Source organism: Macrotis lagotis, chromosome X (assembly GCF_037893015.1).
Source record: "Macrotis lagotis isolate mMagLag1 chromosome X, bilby.v1.9.chrom.fasta, whole genome shotgun sequence".
NCBI classification, from domain to species: Eukaryota; Metazoa; Chordata; class Mammalia; order Peramelemorphia; family Peramelidae; genus Macrotis; species Macrotis lagotis.
Window position 1 is genome coordinate 621226004 of NC_133666.1, and position 20738 is coordinate 621246741.

The window sequence follows — 20738 nt, forward strand, 5'->3', positions numbered from 1 at the left end:
ACAGCCAGCTCTAATAGGTAAAGATCTGGACCTCTGCAGCAATTCTAGAAGTAACAGGAAAGCCAAGGAAGGAAGAAAACTGGTGTTTCCAATTACAACCCCCAAATGTCAGTGGGTGGAAATGAAAAGAAAATTCAATCCAAAGTTTAAAAAGGAAAGAGAAGGCATGTTAAGGAAAGAGAAAGCATGTTAAAACCCTAGGCTCCTACTTCTCCAGGAGCTGCTCTCTCTGCTAAACTTTCTAGGTCAGGATTTGGACCCAAATCCAGGTTTGCCCCCGGGGGCCTAATGCTAATTGGCTTTGAATCAAAACCTACCGGGCAGAAGGAGGCAGAACAATCCCAAATAGTGACGTGCCATGAAGGAATGGTTCAAGGAAACAGGGTTTGGGGAGAAGAATTTTTTGGTTGCTGACTAAAGAAAGGAAAGCTAGTACTTTAAATTCTAGCATCCTTGCATAGCTACGAGTCTTTGGCAAAACAGGATAATGTTAGGGGCAGCTAGGTGGCGCAGTGGATAGAGCACCAGCCCTGGAGTTCAAATCCAGCCTCAGATACTTAATAATTGCCTAGCTGTGTGGGCAAGTCACTTAACCTCATTGTCTTAAATAAATAAAATTCTAAAAAAAACAACAGGAGAATGCTGGCTTTATTCCTTGGCAAAACAGCATCACTCTTGGGGGCAGGGGGAGGGGGGAACAAAGAAATTCTCTTGGCCAGGTTGGCTAACAGCAAGCAGTAAGATGCCTTAAAGTCTAGTTTGTTTGAGGTAAATGGAGGTTGAAGGGGCACAGTTGTGAAAAAGCACCAGGTTTAGGGGCAAATTGTGATGAGACCCAGGGTTTCAATTTAGGATCTGCCCAATAAAAGCTTGTTTTCTCATGCTCTTTCAGAGTTCTCTGAGCTGTTGCAGTGCAGATCCTTCTCCTGGAAGGTTAATAACAGGGCCTAAAATGTCATTCACCTCACTACTGTTTCCCTTCTCAACTTCCAAGAGACAGGTAATAGGTGTGGCTCTGCACAGGAAGGCTTGTTAGTGACTCATAAACATTAAAATCAGTTTCTATGGGGAAAAGGACTAGACAGCTCCTTCACTGAGCCCAGACAGCTATTTACCTTCTCCAATAATACAGCTCCCCTCTCCTTCAGAAGGCAGTTGATAATGACTGTGGCGGCACGGGCACAATTTATATCAGGGTCTTTCAGCCCTTCAAATGTTGTCAGGAGAAAGGAGATAAACTGATCTGGGGGGAGGCGCTTCCCAGTAATCTGCAGAGAGAAAAGTTAGATGACAAGGAACTAGGAGAAAAAGATTCATATACATTCCATATAATAGGATGGGGTCCAGTGGGTGAGAGAGGTTAACAAAATCAACTACACACTGTGAGTGATAAGGAAATCATTTAAGTTGCTAAAACTGCCTGAGTGGCCAGGTGATGAAGGACCAAGGAAGAACAGAAGGCAAAAATGGCAACTTTCACCCCATACCCATCCAACAATAATAAAGCTTACCCAACACAAGATGAGGTTTTCCCTTAAGTGTAATTTAAATAAATATTTGAACAAACATAGTCTAATGTACAGATATGTTCAGTGGTTGAAAAGCAAGAAGGTGATTCCTAAGAGATCTCTTATTCATCAGACCGAGGTAAACTTGATATAAATCTCTAGTTGAGATCCAGGCAATGGCAAGAGTCAAATTCCTATGAAAGAACCCAGTTCTAAGTGTCAAAGTGCTCATGATATGTCAGATATAGGAGATTGGTCCTTAATTTCTCAGCCCAGGATTCACACAAAAGTAGTGGACAGAGAATGCAATTGAATTCAATAAATATATATTAACTAAGTACAATGTGCAAGGCACCACATTAAGTTCTAGGAATACAAAGAAATACAACAATACAAATCCTGCTCTCAAGAATTTTATAATCTAATGAAAGATCAAGTACACACTCATTCAACAAACATTAAATACCTGCTATGTGCAAAGTATTGTACTAGTCACAAAAAGACAAAGTCTATGCCTCAAGAAGGTGACATTCTCCTTAAATTTAAGGAGATACAAGGAGATCAGGAAAGGTTTAATATGTAAATACATGGAGGTGCAAGATTGAAAGCCAAATTCAGGGAATAGAAATCAAGTCAAATTAGATAAAACAGAGTAGGTGAAGAAAAGTAACAAGTACAGGTCTGGAAAGAAGGCTAGAGACAGATAATAAAGGGCTCTAAATGCCAAGCTGAGAAATTTTTAATTTAATCTAGAGAAAAATGGAAGCTTCATGAGCAGAGGTTGATCAGATTTGTCCTTTAGCAAAATTATTTTGACAACTGACTAGAAGATAGATTGGAGAGAGAATTTAGAAGGCTAAAAACCCTTTAGGAGGCTACTACAATAATCTAGAAAAGAAGCAATTAGGATCTGAACTAGAATTGTGAAGAGAAGGGAACAGATGGGAAAGATATTATGGAGCTAACTCTATCAAAATTTGGCAGCTGGGAGAGGAGACTGGTCAGGGGAGAATTAAGGACTTGGAGATTGTAACTAGAAAAGATAGCAGTGCCCTGTATGGAAGTAAGGAATTATGGAGGAGGGGATAAGTTCTATTTTGAATATATGTTAACTTGGAGATGCTGAGAACATCCAGTTGGGGATATATAACAATCAGGGTTGAAGATCTAGATTTTGAAGCCATTTATACAGAGATAATAATTGAACTTATGGGTGTTGATAAAGGTCACCAAGGGGCGGCTAGGTGGCACAGTGGATAGAGCACTGGCCTTGGAGTCAGGAGTACCTAAGTTCAAATCCAACCTCAGACACTTAATAATTACCTAGCCGTGTGGCCTTGGGCAAGCCACTTAACCCCATTGCCTTGCAAAAAAATCTTAAAAAAAGAAAAAAAAAAGAAAAGAAAGAAAAATACAACTGTATCTTCATTCCCTAAACCAAATTTTTTCCTTCTCACTTGCTTCACTTGACCCCTAGGATGGGTTCTATTGTCTATCAAGCCTCAAACAGCCCACAGCACATCCTTCAATCAGTCAACAGACAAACATTTAGTAAGATCCTATTAACCTGTGAGGCATTGTGCTGGTGAAAAAGGATAAAAATAAAGAAGTGAGAGTCTCTGTTTGCAATTTACTAAGGGGAATATAGCATCCATTTGAGTGTGGTTAATAGGATATGGAATTTTAGTCTGGGCCAATGATTCTAAACCTGAGAACTTGTTTATTAAAAGCACTTTTTCTAATGATTTCAATTTAGTTGAAATCCTATGTATTGTATTTTGTGCATTTAAAAACAGTATTCTGAGAAGTGTCCATAGGTTTCACTTAGCTACCAAAAGGTCCATGACAGAAAGAGGTTAAGAAGCCCTGGTATATCAGTGTAATAGACTAGGTGCAATAGCAGGAAATGATTATAGTAATCTACTGTTTGATAAACCCAAAGAGTCCAGCTATTGGGACTGTTGGGAAAATTAGAAGAAACTTAGATTAAACCAACACCTCACACCCTATACCAAGATAAGATCAAAATGGATACAGAATCTAGACATAAAAAACAATATTATAAGCAAACTAGATCAAGGAATAGTTTACCTGTCAGATCTTTGCAAAGAAGAAATGGAGAACACCATTAAAAATAAACTAGATAATTCTGATTACATTAAATTAAAAAGATTTTGTGGGGTGGCTAGGTGGTGCAGTGGATAAAGCATGGGCCCTGGAGTCAGGAGTACCTGGGTTCAAATCTGGTCTCAGACACTTGATAATTACCTAGCTGTGTGGCCTTGGGCAAGCCACTTTAACCTCGTTTGCCTGGCAAAAACCTAAAAAAAAAAAAAAAACAACTAAAAAATATTTTGCACAGACTTTAATCAAGATCAAAAGAAATGTAGTAAATTGGGAAACAATTTTTATGACTAGCATTTCTGACAAAGGACTCATCTCTAAAATACACAGAGAACTAGTCAAATTAAAAAAAAAGCCATTCCCCAATTGACAAATGGTCAAAGGATATGCAAAGGCAATTTACAGATGGAGAAATCAAAGCAATCCATAGTCATAGGAAAAATTACTCTAAATCACTAATTATTAGAGAAATGCAAATTAAAACATCTCTGAGGTACCACCTCACACCTCTCAGACTGGCCAATATGACCAGAAAGGACAATGATCAGTGTTGGAAGGGATGTGGGAAATCTGGGACACTAATACATTGTTCATGGAGCTGTGAACTCATCCAATTTTTCTGGAAAGCAATTTGGAATTATTCCCAAAAGACAACAAAAATATGGATACCTTTTGATCCAGCAATACCACTACTGGGTCTATACCCTGAAGAGATTATGAAAAAGTGTAAAAACATCACCTATACAAAAATTTTCATTGCAGATCTGTTTGTGGTGGCAAAGAAATGGAAGCTGAGGGAATGTCCATCAATTGGGGAATGGCTTAACAAACTGTGGTATATGTATGTCATGGAACACTATTATTCTATTAGAAAGCAGGAGGGATAGGAGATGCTGGGCAAGATGAGCAGAACCAGAAGAACATTGTACACCCTAACAGCAACATGGAAATGAGGATCAACCTTAATGGACATGCTCATACCAACAGGGCAACAATCAGGCACAACAGGATCTTTCTCTTTCTTCAAGCAACAGACCATGTTTTTCCATTAGGCCTTCTATGATTCCTCCCTGAAAATGAGCCTCCACATATGGGATATCTGCAATGGAGAATGCCATCTGAATCCTGAGAAAGAATTGTGGAGTTTGAACAAAGACCAAAGATTTTCTATGTACCTTTAATTTTTTAAAAATTGTCTTACTAGGTAATTCTGCTATATCTCATACTATATGTTTCTTCCTTAAGGATATGATTTCTCTCTCATCACATTCAACTTAGATCAATGCATACTATGGGAATGATGTAAAGACTAATAAACTGCCTTCTGTGGTGGGTGGGGGGAGGGAAGCAAGATTGGGGGGAAAATTCTAAAACTCAAAATAAATAAAACCTTTATAAAATTAAAAAAAGAAGCCCTGGTATAGGCAGTCGAAGAATTCTCAGTATAGTCACATTACATTAGGTCTTCTCTAGTCCTCTCTAGTAGCAATAATATTCATTTGATTACTATTTTTCTGAGTAAGAGCGGGAGTGGAATGGGATGGGATGGGGAAAGCATAGTTGATGGACAGATGGGAAGATGCATTTGATTGTCAGGTCCTGCACATCAAACAACAGTTTTCTTCACTCTTAGTCCATCAATTTGTACTAAATAACATAATATTCAAAATGAAATGAAGATGGGCCCAAAGTATTCCCATTCCTCTGGCCCAATTCAAGGCAAAGGTTATGACCTCAGTTTGGCCATCATGGAGGATGTAGCTGGCAAGAAATCTTCATTTAATGACTAGAAATATAGCTTTTAGAAATAAGAAAAAGGAGGGATTCTGACCAGAAGGCAAGAGCACCCTTGAAACAAAAGAAGACTGGAATTATGAATAGTTGGGAAGAAGGAGAAATATGAGCTATGACTCCCTTTTTGCCACCAAAGGTGCCTCTGAGGCTAGCTAAAATGAAGAAAGGAAAGGGGTGGGTTGTTGTCCCAGCATAGATCTTTCTTCCAGGTTTTAGAATGAAGCCATTAAAATATTCCATCCAGGTCAAAGTCTGGGAGAAAATCAAATATCAGAGTGTACGTTAGGGAGAAACTAACTCCAGAACCTTTTTCCAATAAAGTGAGGAGCCAGCTTCCTCCAAGCTTATGGTGGGGATTAGAATTGGATAATGTACCTAAAGAAATCTGTCTCTGATCTCACAGCTTTTGGTGTTCATTGTTGTCTGGCATTATGCCCAACCTCTTCATCAGAAGTTATCCTATCCTCCAAAGCTTGATTACTAGTGACAGCAGCTCAAGATCCTCCAGGAAGTGTGAAGCTCTCCCCTTCCTATTTAGTTCAGAGATCAACTTAGAGTTCCCTGTTCAAGTAGCACTGAGGGGATTCATTACACTCTATTTTTTTTTTTAGGTTTTTGCAAGGCAATAGTTACGTGGCTTGCCCAAGGCCACACAGCTGGGTAATTATTAAGTGTCTGAGGCCGGATTTGAACTCAGGTACTCCAGGGCTGGTGCTCTATCCACTGTGCCACCTAGCTGCCCCTTACATTCTATTTTCAAGACCAAGCAGATTACCTGATTTTATCTTGCCTAAAAGGGATGACTTCTCAGCATATCTAGGTACTAAAATCTTTCTCTTTCTTCAAGCAACAGACTATATTTTCCATTAGGCCTTCTATGATTCCTCCCTGAAAATGACCCTCCACATCTTCAATCTCTAAAGCCTTTCTGTCAAATTTTTCCTATAATTTTTGCATTCTAACTTTATTATAAGAATCTACTTGTCATTCTCCTACTTCCTTATAAATTTATTGAAGTTAAGGAGAATGTGATTCTTCATCTTTGCATCTCCATTGTTTAGTGTAGAGAAATCAAAACCCAGAGTAGCTTCTTGATATATGTTTCTTTAATTGAATTGAATATGGCATTTCCCAAGACCCATGCTAGGCCCACAATGCTTAAGAAAATGGCTCAAGCTATACAAGGGACTCTCATCTGGATGGCTGATCCCCAGAGGCTGGGGAAAGATGATAACTGAATTAGTAAGGCAGTGCCTTTCTACCCTCTGGGTGTTTGCTATTTCCCTCTCACCTTTGCCCATAGCAAGTACATAGTTACATCAAACTGTGAAGTTCACCAAATAAGGCTAAGTCCAAAAAGGATAGATGCTAGATGATCCATAGAAGGAAAGGGGACAAAATAAATTTCTTGTGGCATGGCCCTTCCCCACTGAGGTCTGTAGCTTTGGTACAGTTCCTGGCCTCCTAGCAGCTCCAGCTTTTCCAGGTGGGAGCTGCAGCCAAAAATGCTGTTAACCAGACACTTTCAACTAGGCAGTCTGGCCTCCTCCCTCTGAAGTGGACCCTACCAGAACAAAACCAAGCCTGAGGGGCCACTATATTAGACTGCAGCAATGCCCTTTAACTAGGACCTCCTGGGAATTCACTCACAAAAGTCAGACAGCTTCAAAAGATCCTTAGGCTGGACTATGTCTGTAATTTGCAGCCTATGTTGACCTTCCAGAGGCTAATAGGTACATGTTCCTTCCAACCCTGGATAAAGATCAAGTGCTTTGACAAATGTCCCTACCAGCTGGGTGTTCCAGAAAGAGAGTAGTGAGGGGTCATAAACTAAAAGTGCAGGAGCCCCTGGATCACTTTCTGAATTTATATGAAGCCCGAGCTCCCTTGCTGATGAAGTTGAAGTTAATGGTCAACAAGTATTGTCTTGAGGTTTCCAGTAAGGTGGAAAGGAATGGTATGGTCTCAAAAATGGATTCAGATCTTGGTATTTCCTTTTTTTGTAGCCTTGAGAGACTAAGTTTATAGAGGGGTCTGATTAAGAAGAGGGAGTATTCCATTTTGACCTGAATTTCCCAGATAATTCCTCCATGGAAAGTTGGTTTGTGCCTGCCCTGCCCGATCCACATCTACTGGTCTAATTGCTTACAAGTACTACTAAAACCTCTGTTTCTTTTCTCTGTTCGCTGAACTTATTGGCACCAGTCTGGTTCACAGAGAAGTAGAAGGCCTTGCTGAAGCTGTTCACAGGCTGGCTGTTGAGCGTTCATCTTCCACTGTCCCATTGGAGCAGGGCTCCAGGGCTAGGGTTCTAGTTGTTCTTACCTGGGCAATGCTGTAGCAAGTATGGAAGAGAACACCGACATCGGGATTAGATAGACTATCTTTGAGAGTTAAGAGTTTCTCTGCTACTTCATCCTGATAATCTTGGGCAAAACCTGTGGAAGAAAAGAAAGTTTATCAGTATAGCCTAAGTAAAGCCTTTCTCTAGTCTGACACAACCAATTTAGGAAGTTCTAATTCCTGGAATCAGGTTGCCCTCTCCTGGCAGCAACAGTTCTAGAAAGTTAAGCTGGGGCTAGATGGGCTTCATGAGACTCCAGGGCACTTCAGAGAGCCACTTCTTTTCCTGTTTTTGTAAGCAATAAGTAGGGAACAGCAAGTCTAACCCACTTTAGGGGGAGGAAAAAAAATAAGCAATAAATGCAAAGCCTGAGGGGCATTGTCGGGTGGGATAAACTGGACTAGACCAGGGTGCATATGATACTGGCTAGCAGGTTTCACCTAAACACAACTAGCTGGTGCTGTAGCTAAAGTGCAGGACCTGGAACAGGAAGACCAGAGTTCAAATCTGGTCTCAGACACTTTCTAGCTGGGTGACCCTGGACAAGTCTCTTAACCCTGTTTGCCTCAGTTTCCTTATCTGGAAAATGAGCTGGAAAAGAAAATGGCAAACCATTCCAGTATCTTTGCTGAGAAAACCCAAATGGGGCCATGGAAAGTTGGACAAGACTGAAAATGACTAAACAATAACAGAACAATAAATGTTTTATCCATGGGTCTGTGAGACATTAGAAAATATGCCCAATATCAAATCTAACTGCTCCTACTTTATTTATCTTTAGTCATCAATAGAAGATCTAAATCCCCAGACAGCATTCTTGTACAAGGTGGGAAATGCCCACAAGGTTACAGAATAAAATTTTCTCATTATAAAGATGAAAAGATGAAGACACAAGAAGGGGAAGTGACTTACCCATGATCCTACAACTAATCCGAATCAAGATTAGAAGCTGGTGGCTCATTAGGCAGTCTTACAATGACCATTCTTCCCTCCTACACCCCACCCCCTTCCCAAAGCCCAGTGGCTCTCACCCTCATAGAATAACTGTATGTAGAGTAAGGAGTAAACACAATCCAAGGCATCTTGTCGGAGAGAAGACAGTGAGTCTGCACACCTCGGAGAGAAGATCCCAACAAGGAGCCCCAAGTTATGGAATGGTACGATTGCCTGGGGAGAGAGGGAAACCCTGAATGGAAGTGAAAAGAAACTTGGAGTCTTGTGAACATCATTCACTCTTATACCTGGGAGGCTAAGTCAGGTAGGACCCTAGTGAAGTTTTGTCCAAGGCTAGTGTAGATGGCATTTTGGACCTTGCTGAACTGAGAATAGTTATCACTGCTCCAGGATTTTCACATAAAGAACCAGTGCAATTAATTAGGTCCAGAAACTCAGGAAAGGGAGGTCAAGTTACAGATGAGAAGCAGATTACAACTTTGAAAGATAACCTTCTCCCTATTGGGATAATCCTCTGACCAATTGTCTTTAGTCACTCTAGCCATCATTCACTGTATGTCAGGGGTGTACATATGAATGTACATCCATAAATGTGCATGGCCAGCTTAGAGTCTATTTGTGCTAATCAAGTTTACTTGCATTTCACCTTTGTTTTGGTGGTATCATTGAAAACATCTTAAATTCATACCCTTATCTATCTCCACAGATGCCACCCCTGTCCAAGCCCTTATCACTTTTTATCTGAGTGGCTGCAAGAGCTTCCTAACTGGTTTCTCTATATCCTTATCCATTCTGCAAGGACCATCAGATGAATGCATATTAATGCATGTCTAATCAGTCACTACCCTCTTTATCAACCTTTAATAATAGCCACTGATTTCTTCTTGAATCAAGTCCAAACTGGTTAGTTCAAACACTGTTGTTGCCCCCCTTCCATTTGCCTTTCTAGCTTGTCTCCCACAAGAGGAGCAGTATCTTATGAATGACTCTGCTTCAGCCTGACTACAAGCCATGCATCAAACATGACTGTTCTATCCCTCCCTTAATGCCTTTTTTTCATATTTTCCTATGACAATCTTCAATTGTCAAAATCCTACCCATTCTTCCTGGGTCAACTTAAATGTCACTCTCCTCTGGGACACTTTCCTGGATCCTTCCAAGTAAAAGTGATCTCTCTCTACTCTGAATTCTTATAGAACTTAATTTCTTTTATGGTATCCTGTATTATGATTAATAACAAGTTCTCTTCCCCATGGGATACTTAAGTTTACTAGGTCAGAAACTATCATATTAAATTTTTACATTTCCCCACAGTTCTTCACAAATGGCAGCAGCTTGGTGGCACAGTGGGTAGAACACTGGCCTTAGATTCAGGAGAACAGGAGTTTGAAATAGGTCTCAGACACTTGACATGGTGTGACCTTGGGCAAGTCACTTAACCCTGTCTTACATCCAGGGCCATCTCCAGTCATCCTGATTCATATCTTTCATTTGTGATGATGATGATGTTTGTCCTTTGTTCTTGAAGAAGACCATGATATCAGGAAGGTGATGATATTACAATGTACATGAACTGGATTTGAGTGAAGGGGTGCTGGGCAAATGGCAAATATTCAGTAAATATTTGTCCAATTAATAAAATGCCTCTTCTCCTGCTTCCCCATCCTTAACACCTAGTTAGACATAAAGGTTCAACAGAAAGGCAGGGAGGAGAAAAAAAGATGAAAAGAAAAGTCAAAGGATTCCACTGTGGAAGGTAAACAAAACAGAATGAGGGTAAACAGGGGACACAGAAAAATAGGCCTAAATGAAAGCCAGGCAGCCAGAGGAAAAAATAGGCCGGGCAGACTAAAGGGTAACTTCTTTTCAATAGAGATTTGCAAAAGTGGAATGAGAAACTTCAGGATGAAGCAAGTTCTTCGCTATTGGAGGACTTCAAGCACAGATTAATAACTACTCATCAGGGATTTGGACTAAATGACCCTAGAGGTCCCTCCCAACTCTGGCAAGGGAGGAAATAGCCAACACATCTGGAGGCAAAAGAGACAGTGGCGCCATGAGGGAACAGACCTGTAACAAGGGCATGGAAATAACTGGAGGCATACAAATATACTTACAATTACATTCAAATGTTCCAAGAAGTAGCGCAACAGATAGGCACTCAACCCAAGGGCACGTTCCCGCTCATGTCCTTTGGGGGATTTGATCCATGGGGTCAAGTGCTGTAAGTAGGATGAGGAGGAAAAGAGCTTTACCACACTGCCAGCTGGGATGGAGGTAGGTAAGATGTACACAGATTTCAGAGATAAAAGTCCCACTAGGCACAGAAAGAGATAGCTGAGCAGGACTCCTTTTGGGTTACAAGCCTCTCAGTCAGCTCCACTACAAGACCAATTCCAGGTTTAGAGAAGTGTGAGTGTTGCACAGGGAGTTAATTGTAGTATCATAGTCATCTGGATCTAGCTATCCCACAATGTCCAAGTGAGAGAACAAATGTGATAGTATTTTGAAACACATTCAAATTGACCCCACACTTTGACAAGTAGCGCCATGAGTGAAGTTTTTGCCCTTGGAGCTTGAAACCAGCTATTTATGAATAGCATCCCTTGTTTCCTGGTTTGCCTGGCTCCTACAACTACCCTATTTGAAGTACCTCCATAGGGTTGGCCATTGTGGGCTCAATATCTAATGGAGAGACAAAGTTCTCATAAATAAAGAGGAAACTCATATGAGAGTCAAGTATAAAGTCTATCTCAAGGGGTGACTAGGTGGCGCAGTGGATAAAGTACCAGCCCTGGAGTACCTGAGTTCAAATCTAGCCTCAGACAATTAATAATTACCTAGCTGTGTGGCCTTGGGCAAGCCACTTAACCCCATTGCTTCGCAAAAACCTAAAAAAAACCCAAAAAGCAAAAAAACAAAACAAAACAAAAGTCTATCTCAGTGAGGAATCAACTCCCTTTAGCTTTGTATCGATACAACTCAAGAAAGTCTTAGCAACATGGTTCCTGTGCCTAATTTATAAGGGTAGGGAAATGATCCAAGAAAGGCAGGACATAAAGCAGAGAAATATAATCATGCCCATATTCAACCTGTGGACATGTTTCAATGGCTCAACAAACCAAAACCATTCTAGAACATATGAGACAATCAGACTAGGGACAAGAACTTTCATAACTCAGTTGTTAAAAGAAATACAGTTCAAGGAAAAACTAGGAGGACTACAAAAAGTACAAAACTTGTAGTTTCATCATCCAAAATTCATCATCCAAACAACTCTCATGAGACGATTATGCAGAAGAATATATATAGCCTTGTTCTTGACCAGAGAAGGGGAATAATGAGAAGCATCAGAGATGCAGATTTCTCTATGACAAAATTCTTAAAAATTAGAACTGTCCAAAAGAGGAATGGACTACTTCAGAAAGTACTGAGTTCACCATCAATGGAGATCCTGAATTGGAAACTGAATGACTCCTTGTCAAGGAGATAGGGTTATATATTATGGCATAGAGTAACCATAGTCATGGACTCCCCTTTCTCTGCTCCCAAACAAGAACCAGGGTTATAGGAGGGTGGGTTCTAGTCAAGAATTCCTGCTGGTTCAAGGAGGTAATACCTGAAGGATCCTCCTGGAGCACACCTAGCCTCCCCCAAAGGGACACAGGACCCATGAAAGAAGTAACAAAAACTGGCTATCCAGCTCACCCTATAGCTCCAGGCTAAATGAGGAAGTAGAAGAAAAGTTCCATACCTCATTAAAAGAAATGAAAACCATTTCAAGAGTTGAGAATGAGTTCTGGCTGAACTTCCTGGAGCTGTGAGGATGAAGCTATAAGGGTCTGGATAGGCCCTCTGTTCTATGTAGCTCACCACCCAACCTGATCATACCTCAAACATGGTCTGCAGGCCTTGGGGAGTCAAGTTTCGAAGTAGAAGGCTTGTCAGCAAATCCTTGAGTGCAGTCATAGTATCAAAGTACAGAGTCTAGATGAAGAAAAGTAACCCTTCCGTTGGTTTAAATAACCCCCCCCCCATTTCCCTCCAAATAGTCTTATAAGGGAGGAAATAGGAAAAGGCTCAATACAGGAGCCAAATCCCAAGCAACAGTAGCTTCCCCAGTAGTACATCCCAACTAACCTGGGAATATGCAAAGAAGCCAATTCCAGCCAGTCCCTGACCCTCACCCAAGGTGAAGCCCCCAGGTTAAGTCTGATTAGGACCCCTATCATTCAGACCTGCTGGCCAGAGGAGGTTGTCCCAGCATCTGAAGGGAGGGCCAACACACTATGTAGGCAGCTGTGGATCAATTCAGCTTTGTCCAGATCTTCTAGTGGAGGCTCCAATGTTCTTGAAAGTAAGTCAAGGAAGCCCACCTTGAGTACTTAAAATCTTATCTCCACTTCATAGGACTTCATAGGACTTCTAAGGACTGAGCACAGGCAGGAGCTTCTTTCTAAGGCAGTCAGGGACCCTGATATGGGTTATTGTAATCTAGTACATTAGAGATAAACATGTTATCTCACTTAAGTCCATCTGCCCTCTCTGAGAGGATAGTTCTGGACAGTGTCAGGTTCCTCAACTGGAAGGAAGGAAGGCAAATGGAGACAAATAAAAAAGAGACCTATGGCAGGAGTGAGAACCTTTCGGTAATGGCACCTGATTCCACCTAACCAGGAAAGGGCTATAGCCACAGAAGATGGATGTGCCCTTAGCTCTAAGGTCAATTGGAAAATGCTACAGCAGTCTGCTAAAATCACCTCAATCTCAGCAGACATTCTCCTCCAGCTCAGTTAGCAACCTACCATCCAACTAGGTAATTTTCAGAAGGAAGAGAAAGGATACGATAGGTAAGTACAGGTGATCATGGCTCTCTTGCGTATTGCTGTCTTCAGAAAATCCATAGACTCTGCTCTTATAAATTCCTAGGCAAAGCAATCCACAACTGTCCCACAGCACTTGTTTCAGTGCTTCTCTTTCTGTTATACTACCCACTTATTACTCACCTGCTGAGAAGACTTCCTTTCCTCTCTAGAGACAAATTCCCTGTTGTGGAAGGTTCTTACTGTCCCCTACTATATGCTCATCCCAACTCTTTCTTTACAACTCTTAAACACCCTCATCTAAATTCACAGACCCTCCCAATGAACTCCAACCATATTCCCAATATTTTGCATTGGTTCCCATGTAGGCCTTCCACAACCCATTAGGAGACCCTCTCCTATTTTATTGCAACATAATCCCTAACAATGTCTACTGCTAACCTTAACCACCTTAGTTTCTTCTTAGGCTTCCCCAACCCCCCCCCTATAAAAATCCCACTAATCCTTAAATTGAAGAAGAATAGTTCCAGTTTGGTTTTGCCTCACCATCATCTGAGCCACCAACTCTGCTTTCTGTGAGAAGACGAAGGAAGAAGACTGAACACTCTTACAGATGGCCTGGCTGATCATGCAGATGCTCCGAATGAGGCATAACTTCAGGGTGAGGTCCTGATGACAAACACCACAGGAGAAAAGGCTGGACATGGCCACCAAAGAAGAGCCAGTAGGCTTGCCAGAGCCAGTTACCACCACCAAAGCTGACAATCACATAAGCTAAATCAAGTGGGACAAAGGAATCTAAGGACAGGATGTTTCAGGTCTCTGTACAATGTCTTTTAAGTGTCCTAGATCTAAAGGCAGAATACTTGAGGTGCCTGAGATGGGTAACTATATTACCCAAACTTCTGAAATGGAGAACAATAGACTGAAATAAATAAGGCCCAAGTTTAGAACCTAGTATAAATGGCTTCCATCACTCAATGCTGCTGACTACTACCACAGGGCAAAACTTTGGTCTTTTCCTTTCTAGAGACAGAAATATTCTCTACTTCCATCAGAAAGGTGCATTAAAAGAAGCTGCCTTCTCCTTCCTCTACTCTGGCTAGTTATCTTGAAGGTCTGGACCTGCACCAAAGAGGGTCCAAAAGGACAAGTGATTCATTCCCTGCATCCTAAGATATTCAGCTCTACTATGATTCAATATCCCCAAATCTGAGGGTCATTTACTCTATGAGGTCCAGTACTATCTTAAACTGGGGAATGCTTCTCTAGAGTGAAAGAAACAACCTTTGCCTGTCATAAGGCATTATAGTTATCACTTAAACATTTTTGCAAAATGTAATTCCTGCTAAAGGCATTATCATACATCAAATGTCCATTTACCAAGAAGGCCAGTTTCCAACATATATACTCTAATTATAGAGAATAGTGAAATGTAATTCCCTAAATGGGGAAGTCGGGAATTTGCATTCCTGGTCAGTATCCTTTCCTAAAGATAATGAAAAGGGGGAGACAAGCTACCAGGATAGGTTTAGGAAAAGTCCCCCAAGATCCCATGGATAGTATGGAGTCAGTACCTGCTCTACCTAGACCCCAGGAAACCTTGATCCACAGAAACCTCCCATCATATGAGGATTACTGGGTTGGACAAGGAGGTTTGAGCCAATACCAAAAGGGCTGTTCAACAAGTGATTTTCTTTGGGGATGGAGGTGGAAGGTTTTGTTCAGCAATATACCATGAATTAAAGATTCATCCTCTGACAAAGAGGCTTGAATTCGGGGATTTCTAAAATCTTTTTCCAGTTCTGACATTTTAAGCATCTAAGAAATGAGTGAAGAGAGACATTAATCCCAATTTATGTTCCTGCCTTCAATACCTTTTCCCATCAATAAACATTTCTTAATTACATCCATTAGATTTGCTCCATCCACTAAGAATCCCCCAGGCAGTACAGAAGCAAAGATGAAGGAGCCAGGAAACTTGGTCTGTTCTTAGAAAGAAGGTCCACCTGCCCCAAAGAAAGGTACTCTCAGTCATTTTACAGAAGCCCTTTCTCATCAGGTTAGTGCCAACACGAATGCAGAAGGGAAACATATTAGTGAAGCTTGGAGAAGTATGAGCCCTTGGGTCTGAGGAATTCAAGAATAACCTGAAATGCCATTTCTAAGGTTTTTGGGGGCTCAGAAGACCTGGCATTAAGCAATAATTCTGATCATCTCTCTGTTTGGCTGATCCTGAATGATAGGGATGAGGCTGAGCACAGGGTAGGAGGACCCAGGACAAGCCTGGCCCACAAGACAAGTATAACTATAGGGCAGGAGGTCTGTGGGCCCACCCCTACCCAGATTCCATAGGCTCCAGCCAGTCCCAGCTCCAAAAAGTCCAGTAAAGAAAGGAGGGAGGGAAAAGTGGAAAGAATTTCCTCAAATGTTCAGTTTCCTCCTTCTCAACACAGGCCCCAAGACAGCAGCCCCCAGGAAGCTCTCTCCTAGAGCCTTCCTCCCTGATGCTCATGATCAAGTACAGAGGAAAAAACAGAAACAGCAAAGAAAGAACAGAAAGTTCAGCTTTAGTTCCTCAACACTGTACCTTAGTTTCTAACTTTATTCCCAGAACCTGAACAACAAAAAAAGTAAAACAAAAAATTAAAATGAGCAACTGTGATATAATCAAACACTTAAGTGTCTAGAGGTCTCCTCATTTTCAACCCTTGCCCTGCTAAGCCCCATACTAGGCAGGGCTACATGAAGGGTCATTCCTAACAGGAGCCAACTGCCATGCTGGTACCCTCCTACCACCCTCCAAGCCCTTTTTTCCCCTGGACAAAAGCTATCCAGCTCTCTACCTTGGTGTTGAAGTACTGGAAGACATTCCTGAGGATGTCAGACTCAATCCTAGCCAGCACCAGCTCTTGAGGGGCATGAGTGGCCACCTGCCCATAGCACAGGATCAGGGTGCTTTTGACTTTATCCACTTCAGTATCGCTGCGGTCCTAACAGGACAGAGAAGGGGTGAATAAACACTCAAAACATCTATGTGTTGTTCTGTCTTCCCAGTGTTGCCCCCAATTACCATCAACACTTCCCCCCCCCCCACTCAGAGAAGGAAAAGATGGAGACAATGGAAGGTGAGAAGAGTTATTTTCATGTAGCTCAGTGAGTATTTAATCAATTCAAATGTTATTGTTAGTGGCAAGTGAATCTCCATTTGAGGAGAGAACCCACCTATACAAATGCTGATGGACAAGGAGTGTTAAAGTCTGAAAAAACATAAATGAGGAATACAGGCCCGGGGAGACCTGAGAAAGTAGGAGAGACTGACAAAAGTATCTGCCTCCATTGGGTGGCACAGTGGCTAAAGTGCCAGGTTTGGAGTCAGGAAGACTCATCTTCCTGAATTCAAATCCAGCCTTAGACAACTTACTAGCCATGTGATCCTGGGCAAATCACTTCATCCAGCTTACCTCAATTTCCTCATCTGTAAAATGAGCTGGAGAAAGAAAGGGCAAAACACTCCAGTATCTTTGCCAAGAAAATCCCAAATCAGGTTATGAAGAGTTGAACATGATTCAAAATAGACATTTTCGCCACCAGAGTACAGAGACTGATAAGAAAAACTCTGATAGCCAATTCCCAACTCAAGGCTGCCATGTGGCCTCAGCAAGAGGGAAACTAAAGAACTTAGGATGAAGTTTTGGCAACCTAAGAAATCCCTACTGAACAGTCCTAACACTGAAAGCAAAGACAGGCAACTAAGAGCCAATAGCTAAAGAGTAACTTCTCAGTGCTAGCAGCTATTCTAGGTCCCAGGAAAAGTCTGCTGTCTGATGGCAATGTCCCTTAGAAGAAGCACTCCAAGGGTCCCTCACTCCCCTAATTCTTAGATTACTAGAAATCATGGAAAAAAGTTGGACTTTCTGTCCTTCAAGACCTCTTCCTTCTCATTTCCAAGGAAGGTAATTTGCATGCTGCGTTCCAGGCAAACCAAAAGGGCTTAGATAATACTACAAAATCATCTTCTAGGATCTCCCTAGAAAGGAAGCCTAGTTCACCAATCTATTCAGTGAGGGCTTAAAGTTGGCTCTATCTCATCTGCATGGACTAATCACTCACTTTCTTTGATTCTTTGTGCATTAGTTTGCCCAAACATGAAAAGGGGACAAAATGGGCATCATCTAATGATGCAAAATCATGACACAAAAAGTTGGCAAAATAATAGTTATACCAAACATAGAAGAACTGGGAACACACTGTGATTCTAGAGGCCTGAGACCAAGAGAGCAAGATAAATCTTCTTCCCCTAATATTTATCATTCTTTCCAATTTCCCTTCTAAAGAAGATTAGCTACATACCTTAAAAATATTAAATATGCCCATAGATTTCCTGAAGATATCCGATTTCACAAAGTCTTCCAGCTTTATCAGGGTGTCATCTAGGTGATTGATGGCACAAATCCCAAAGCCACAGGCCAACCCCTGAGCATGGCATATACAAACAGAGTCAAGTTAAAGGGCTTCATATTCCAGCCTAGGATTTCTGTGCAAGTTGACTTGCCCTAAAACCACTTTACTTGGTTTCTCCAATGGGGATTTCTGGGACTCTCTACCAACTAAGGGAACAAGCTCCTCTTTATACCACTCCATGTAATACCTCAATACAGGACTAAGTACCCTTTTAAGAGCTCAAAAATACTGTCTATGAGTGTCCTCTGAAAAGAACTTCCCCAAAAGAAAAACAGTAATAGCAACTGTTGGGAGAAACTCAGAAACTCTCCCAAGATTCCTCTTAATTGCTCAAATGGATACCCCCAGGTTAAAAAGCATGGGGTTCATAGGAACCACACAGACTTGCCCTAAAGGCATTTGACCAAAGAGGTCACAAAAGGGGGAAATGGGAGAGCCAGTCATGTATCCTCTGCTCTGAAGATTAGCAAGTTTGGTAGAGGTTATACTTGCTCCATATAGCCTGGGAAAAGGTATGACTTTTTTTTTTAATTATGAAAGGAAAATGGTGAATCACTCAGTAAAAGAAGAACTCCAAGTTCTTCTGGGATCACAGCAGTTCAGAGGGGAACCAGTGTCCTGAAGGATTACAGTCCTGGGGCTGAGGACAAGAGAGCACTCTTAAGTTTCCTCATTTATTTATCTGAGAGGTTTCTTTGGGAAGACAAATGTTGAGAAGGGCACATGGAGGTAATGGTGGATATTTTAAAGAATCTTAGCCCTGGCATGGGACAGTGACATTTATTATTTAATGTATTAGAACATCAAGTTAGTATAATTAGAATGGAAAGGAACATGCTAATCCTCCTTAATTTTAACACATTCTTTTCCCCCTATTTTTATTATATAAATATTTATTTGCTTTCTAATTATGTACAATAGTAATTTCTACCTATCATTTTTGTAAGGTTTTGAATTTTACAATCCCCTCCCCCCACAGAAGGCAATCTGATAATCTTTACATTGTTTCCATGCTATGCATTAAAACAGTCATTCTTGAAATACAATATGGGAAATAAAAATACTTATTGTTTGATGGAGGAAAAATAGGGATTGCACAAGGGTTTGCCCAGACTTAAGACATTTTTGGCTTCTAGAGATTAAAAAAAAAAAAGAAAAGAAAAATGTTTCAGTACCTCCCTTTCAGCTTCTTCTTGGTACCGGGCTGTTTCTAGAAGTTCCTGAAGATGTTTTCTCACTATCTCCTTATTTGAAGTAGCCCCCAATGTAGTTCCTATGCATTTATAGAGGAAGTTCTGGAAACGAAATTTGAGATTTGTTTAAATTATAAATATCAAAGTTTCTATACAACTCCTTTTTGAAAAGGAAACTCAGACTCCAGACATGGTTTCACATTCCCTTCAGAGGCTGTGTCCTGCTTATCTCTACCCTCTTGCTCAGGAGAACCCAGAGTATCTTAGAACATAAACACAATCACACTGATATAGTCAGACACAGATACAGACCCTCCCACACACACAGCCTCCTCATTCCTGAAAGCTATCTATGTAACCTCTGGGAAGTATTTCTGTACAGATTGTCTATGATGTTCTATAATGTTCATGTGATGGTCTCTCCTAGAAGAGGGATGAGGTAATTACTCAGATTGAAGTTAAATGGGAAGGAATAATTATGTCTGCATAGAATACAGCAAGAGAGAAATCTTGTGCCAAGAATAAATTGATTAGACTCGTTCTGTATTATCCCAGAGAAGACTAAGATGAATGGTGAAAGTTAGAGGGAGGCGATTTTCAACTCCATATAGGAAAAGAACATTTCTAATCATGGATTAGGCAAGTCCTTCATTATTGAAGTTTTTAAGTTGAGCCAAGATATCAGTTATGATCAGCAATCAAAAAGAAAGGTTAACTAAAAGGATAAGTTTGGCAAGGGTCTTTGCTAAGTATAGCTGTACTTGTTATCTAAACCTCATTCTGTTATTTATGTTTTTCTTGCCCTTATAAATGGATGATCTAAGGAAAGTACAGTTGGAGCATGAACTTTGTGTTAATGAGTGAAGCCTTCTGCTCTCTTTAGCTTTCCCCTGGTAATCTCATTCCCTCCAGTGCCTTCTGTGAATACCTGGTTTGCAAATAATTCACTTCTTTGAATGCCATTCTAATTAACTAAAGTTTGATTCTAAAAAGAAATTTATGGGGCATCTAGGTGGTGCTGTGGATAGAACACCGGCCCTGGAGTCAGGAGGGCCTGAGTTCAAATCAGACCTCAGACACTTAATTGCTTAGCTGTGTAGCCTTGGGCAAGTTACTTAACCCCATTGCCTTAAATAAAAATTTTTTTAAAAAAAGAAATGATTCAAAAACCATTTAAAAAAAGAAATTTATTTCTTCAATTCACAGAAAGTCAGTTATTCCTGGGAAGAAAGGGAATCAAGGATCACTAGGATTAATAGCTTCTCAGTACAACTTGAAGCCAGGAAAGCAGTTTCTCGTTCTTTCTCAAAAGACTATTCAATTTCCCTTGCTCCTACAATATGGTTACCCTCCTTTCTACCCTACTGAAACATGCTAAGGTTATGAATTATTTTTTTCAAATTGAAAGGCCTTTTCTCAGTCTTCTCTCATTCAGATTTTTATATAGTTAATTATTTAATTTAATTTAATTAAGATAATTATTTAACTACTTTATCAGTCTCAGTTCTAGTCTTTTTTTTTGATTCACAGAATC

At 40.8% G+C, this 20738-nt stretch overlaps 1 protein-coding gene across 1 annotated transcript in view; it reads right to left on the bottom strand.

The window, feature by feature from the left end:
* The window catches only part of MROH1 (maestro heat like repeat family member 1), a 176801-nt gene that overhangs the window by 63026 nt on the left and 93037 nt on the right, over nucleotides 1–20738 (bottom strand). The window contains exons 20-31 of the mRNA XM_074202153.1: nucleotides 19187–19306; nucleotides 17901–18023; nucleotides 16394–16540; nucleotides 16138–16164; nucleotides 14094–14216; nucleotides 13570–13649; nucleotides 12963–13074; nucleotides 12616–12711; nucleotides 10842–10946; nucleotides 8802–8937; nucleotides 7752–7864; nucleotides 1116–1268 (exon numbers count right to left, since the gene is read on the bottom strand). Coding sequence (XP_074058254.1) covers nucleotides 1116–1268; nucleotides 7752–7864; nucleotides 8802–8937; nucleotides 10842–10946; nucleotides 12616–12711; nucleotides 12963–13074; nucleotides 13570–13649; nucleotides 14094–14216; nucleotides 16138–16164; nucleotides 16394–16540; nucleotides 17901–18023; nucleotides 19187–19306 — 1335 coding nt within the window. The remainder of the gene's footprint in view (nucleotides 1–1115; nucleotides 1269–7751; nucleotides 7865–8801; nucleotides 8938–10841; nucleotides 10947–12615; nucleotides 12712–12962; nucleotides 13075–13569; nucleotides 13650–14093; nucleotides 14217–16137; nucleotides 16165–16393; nucleotides 16541–17900; nucleotides 18024–19186; nucleotides 19307–20738) is intronic.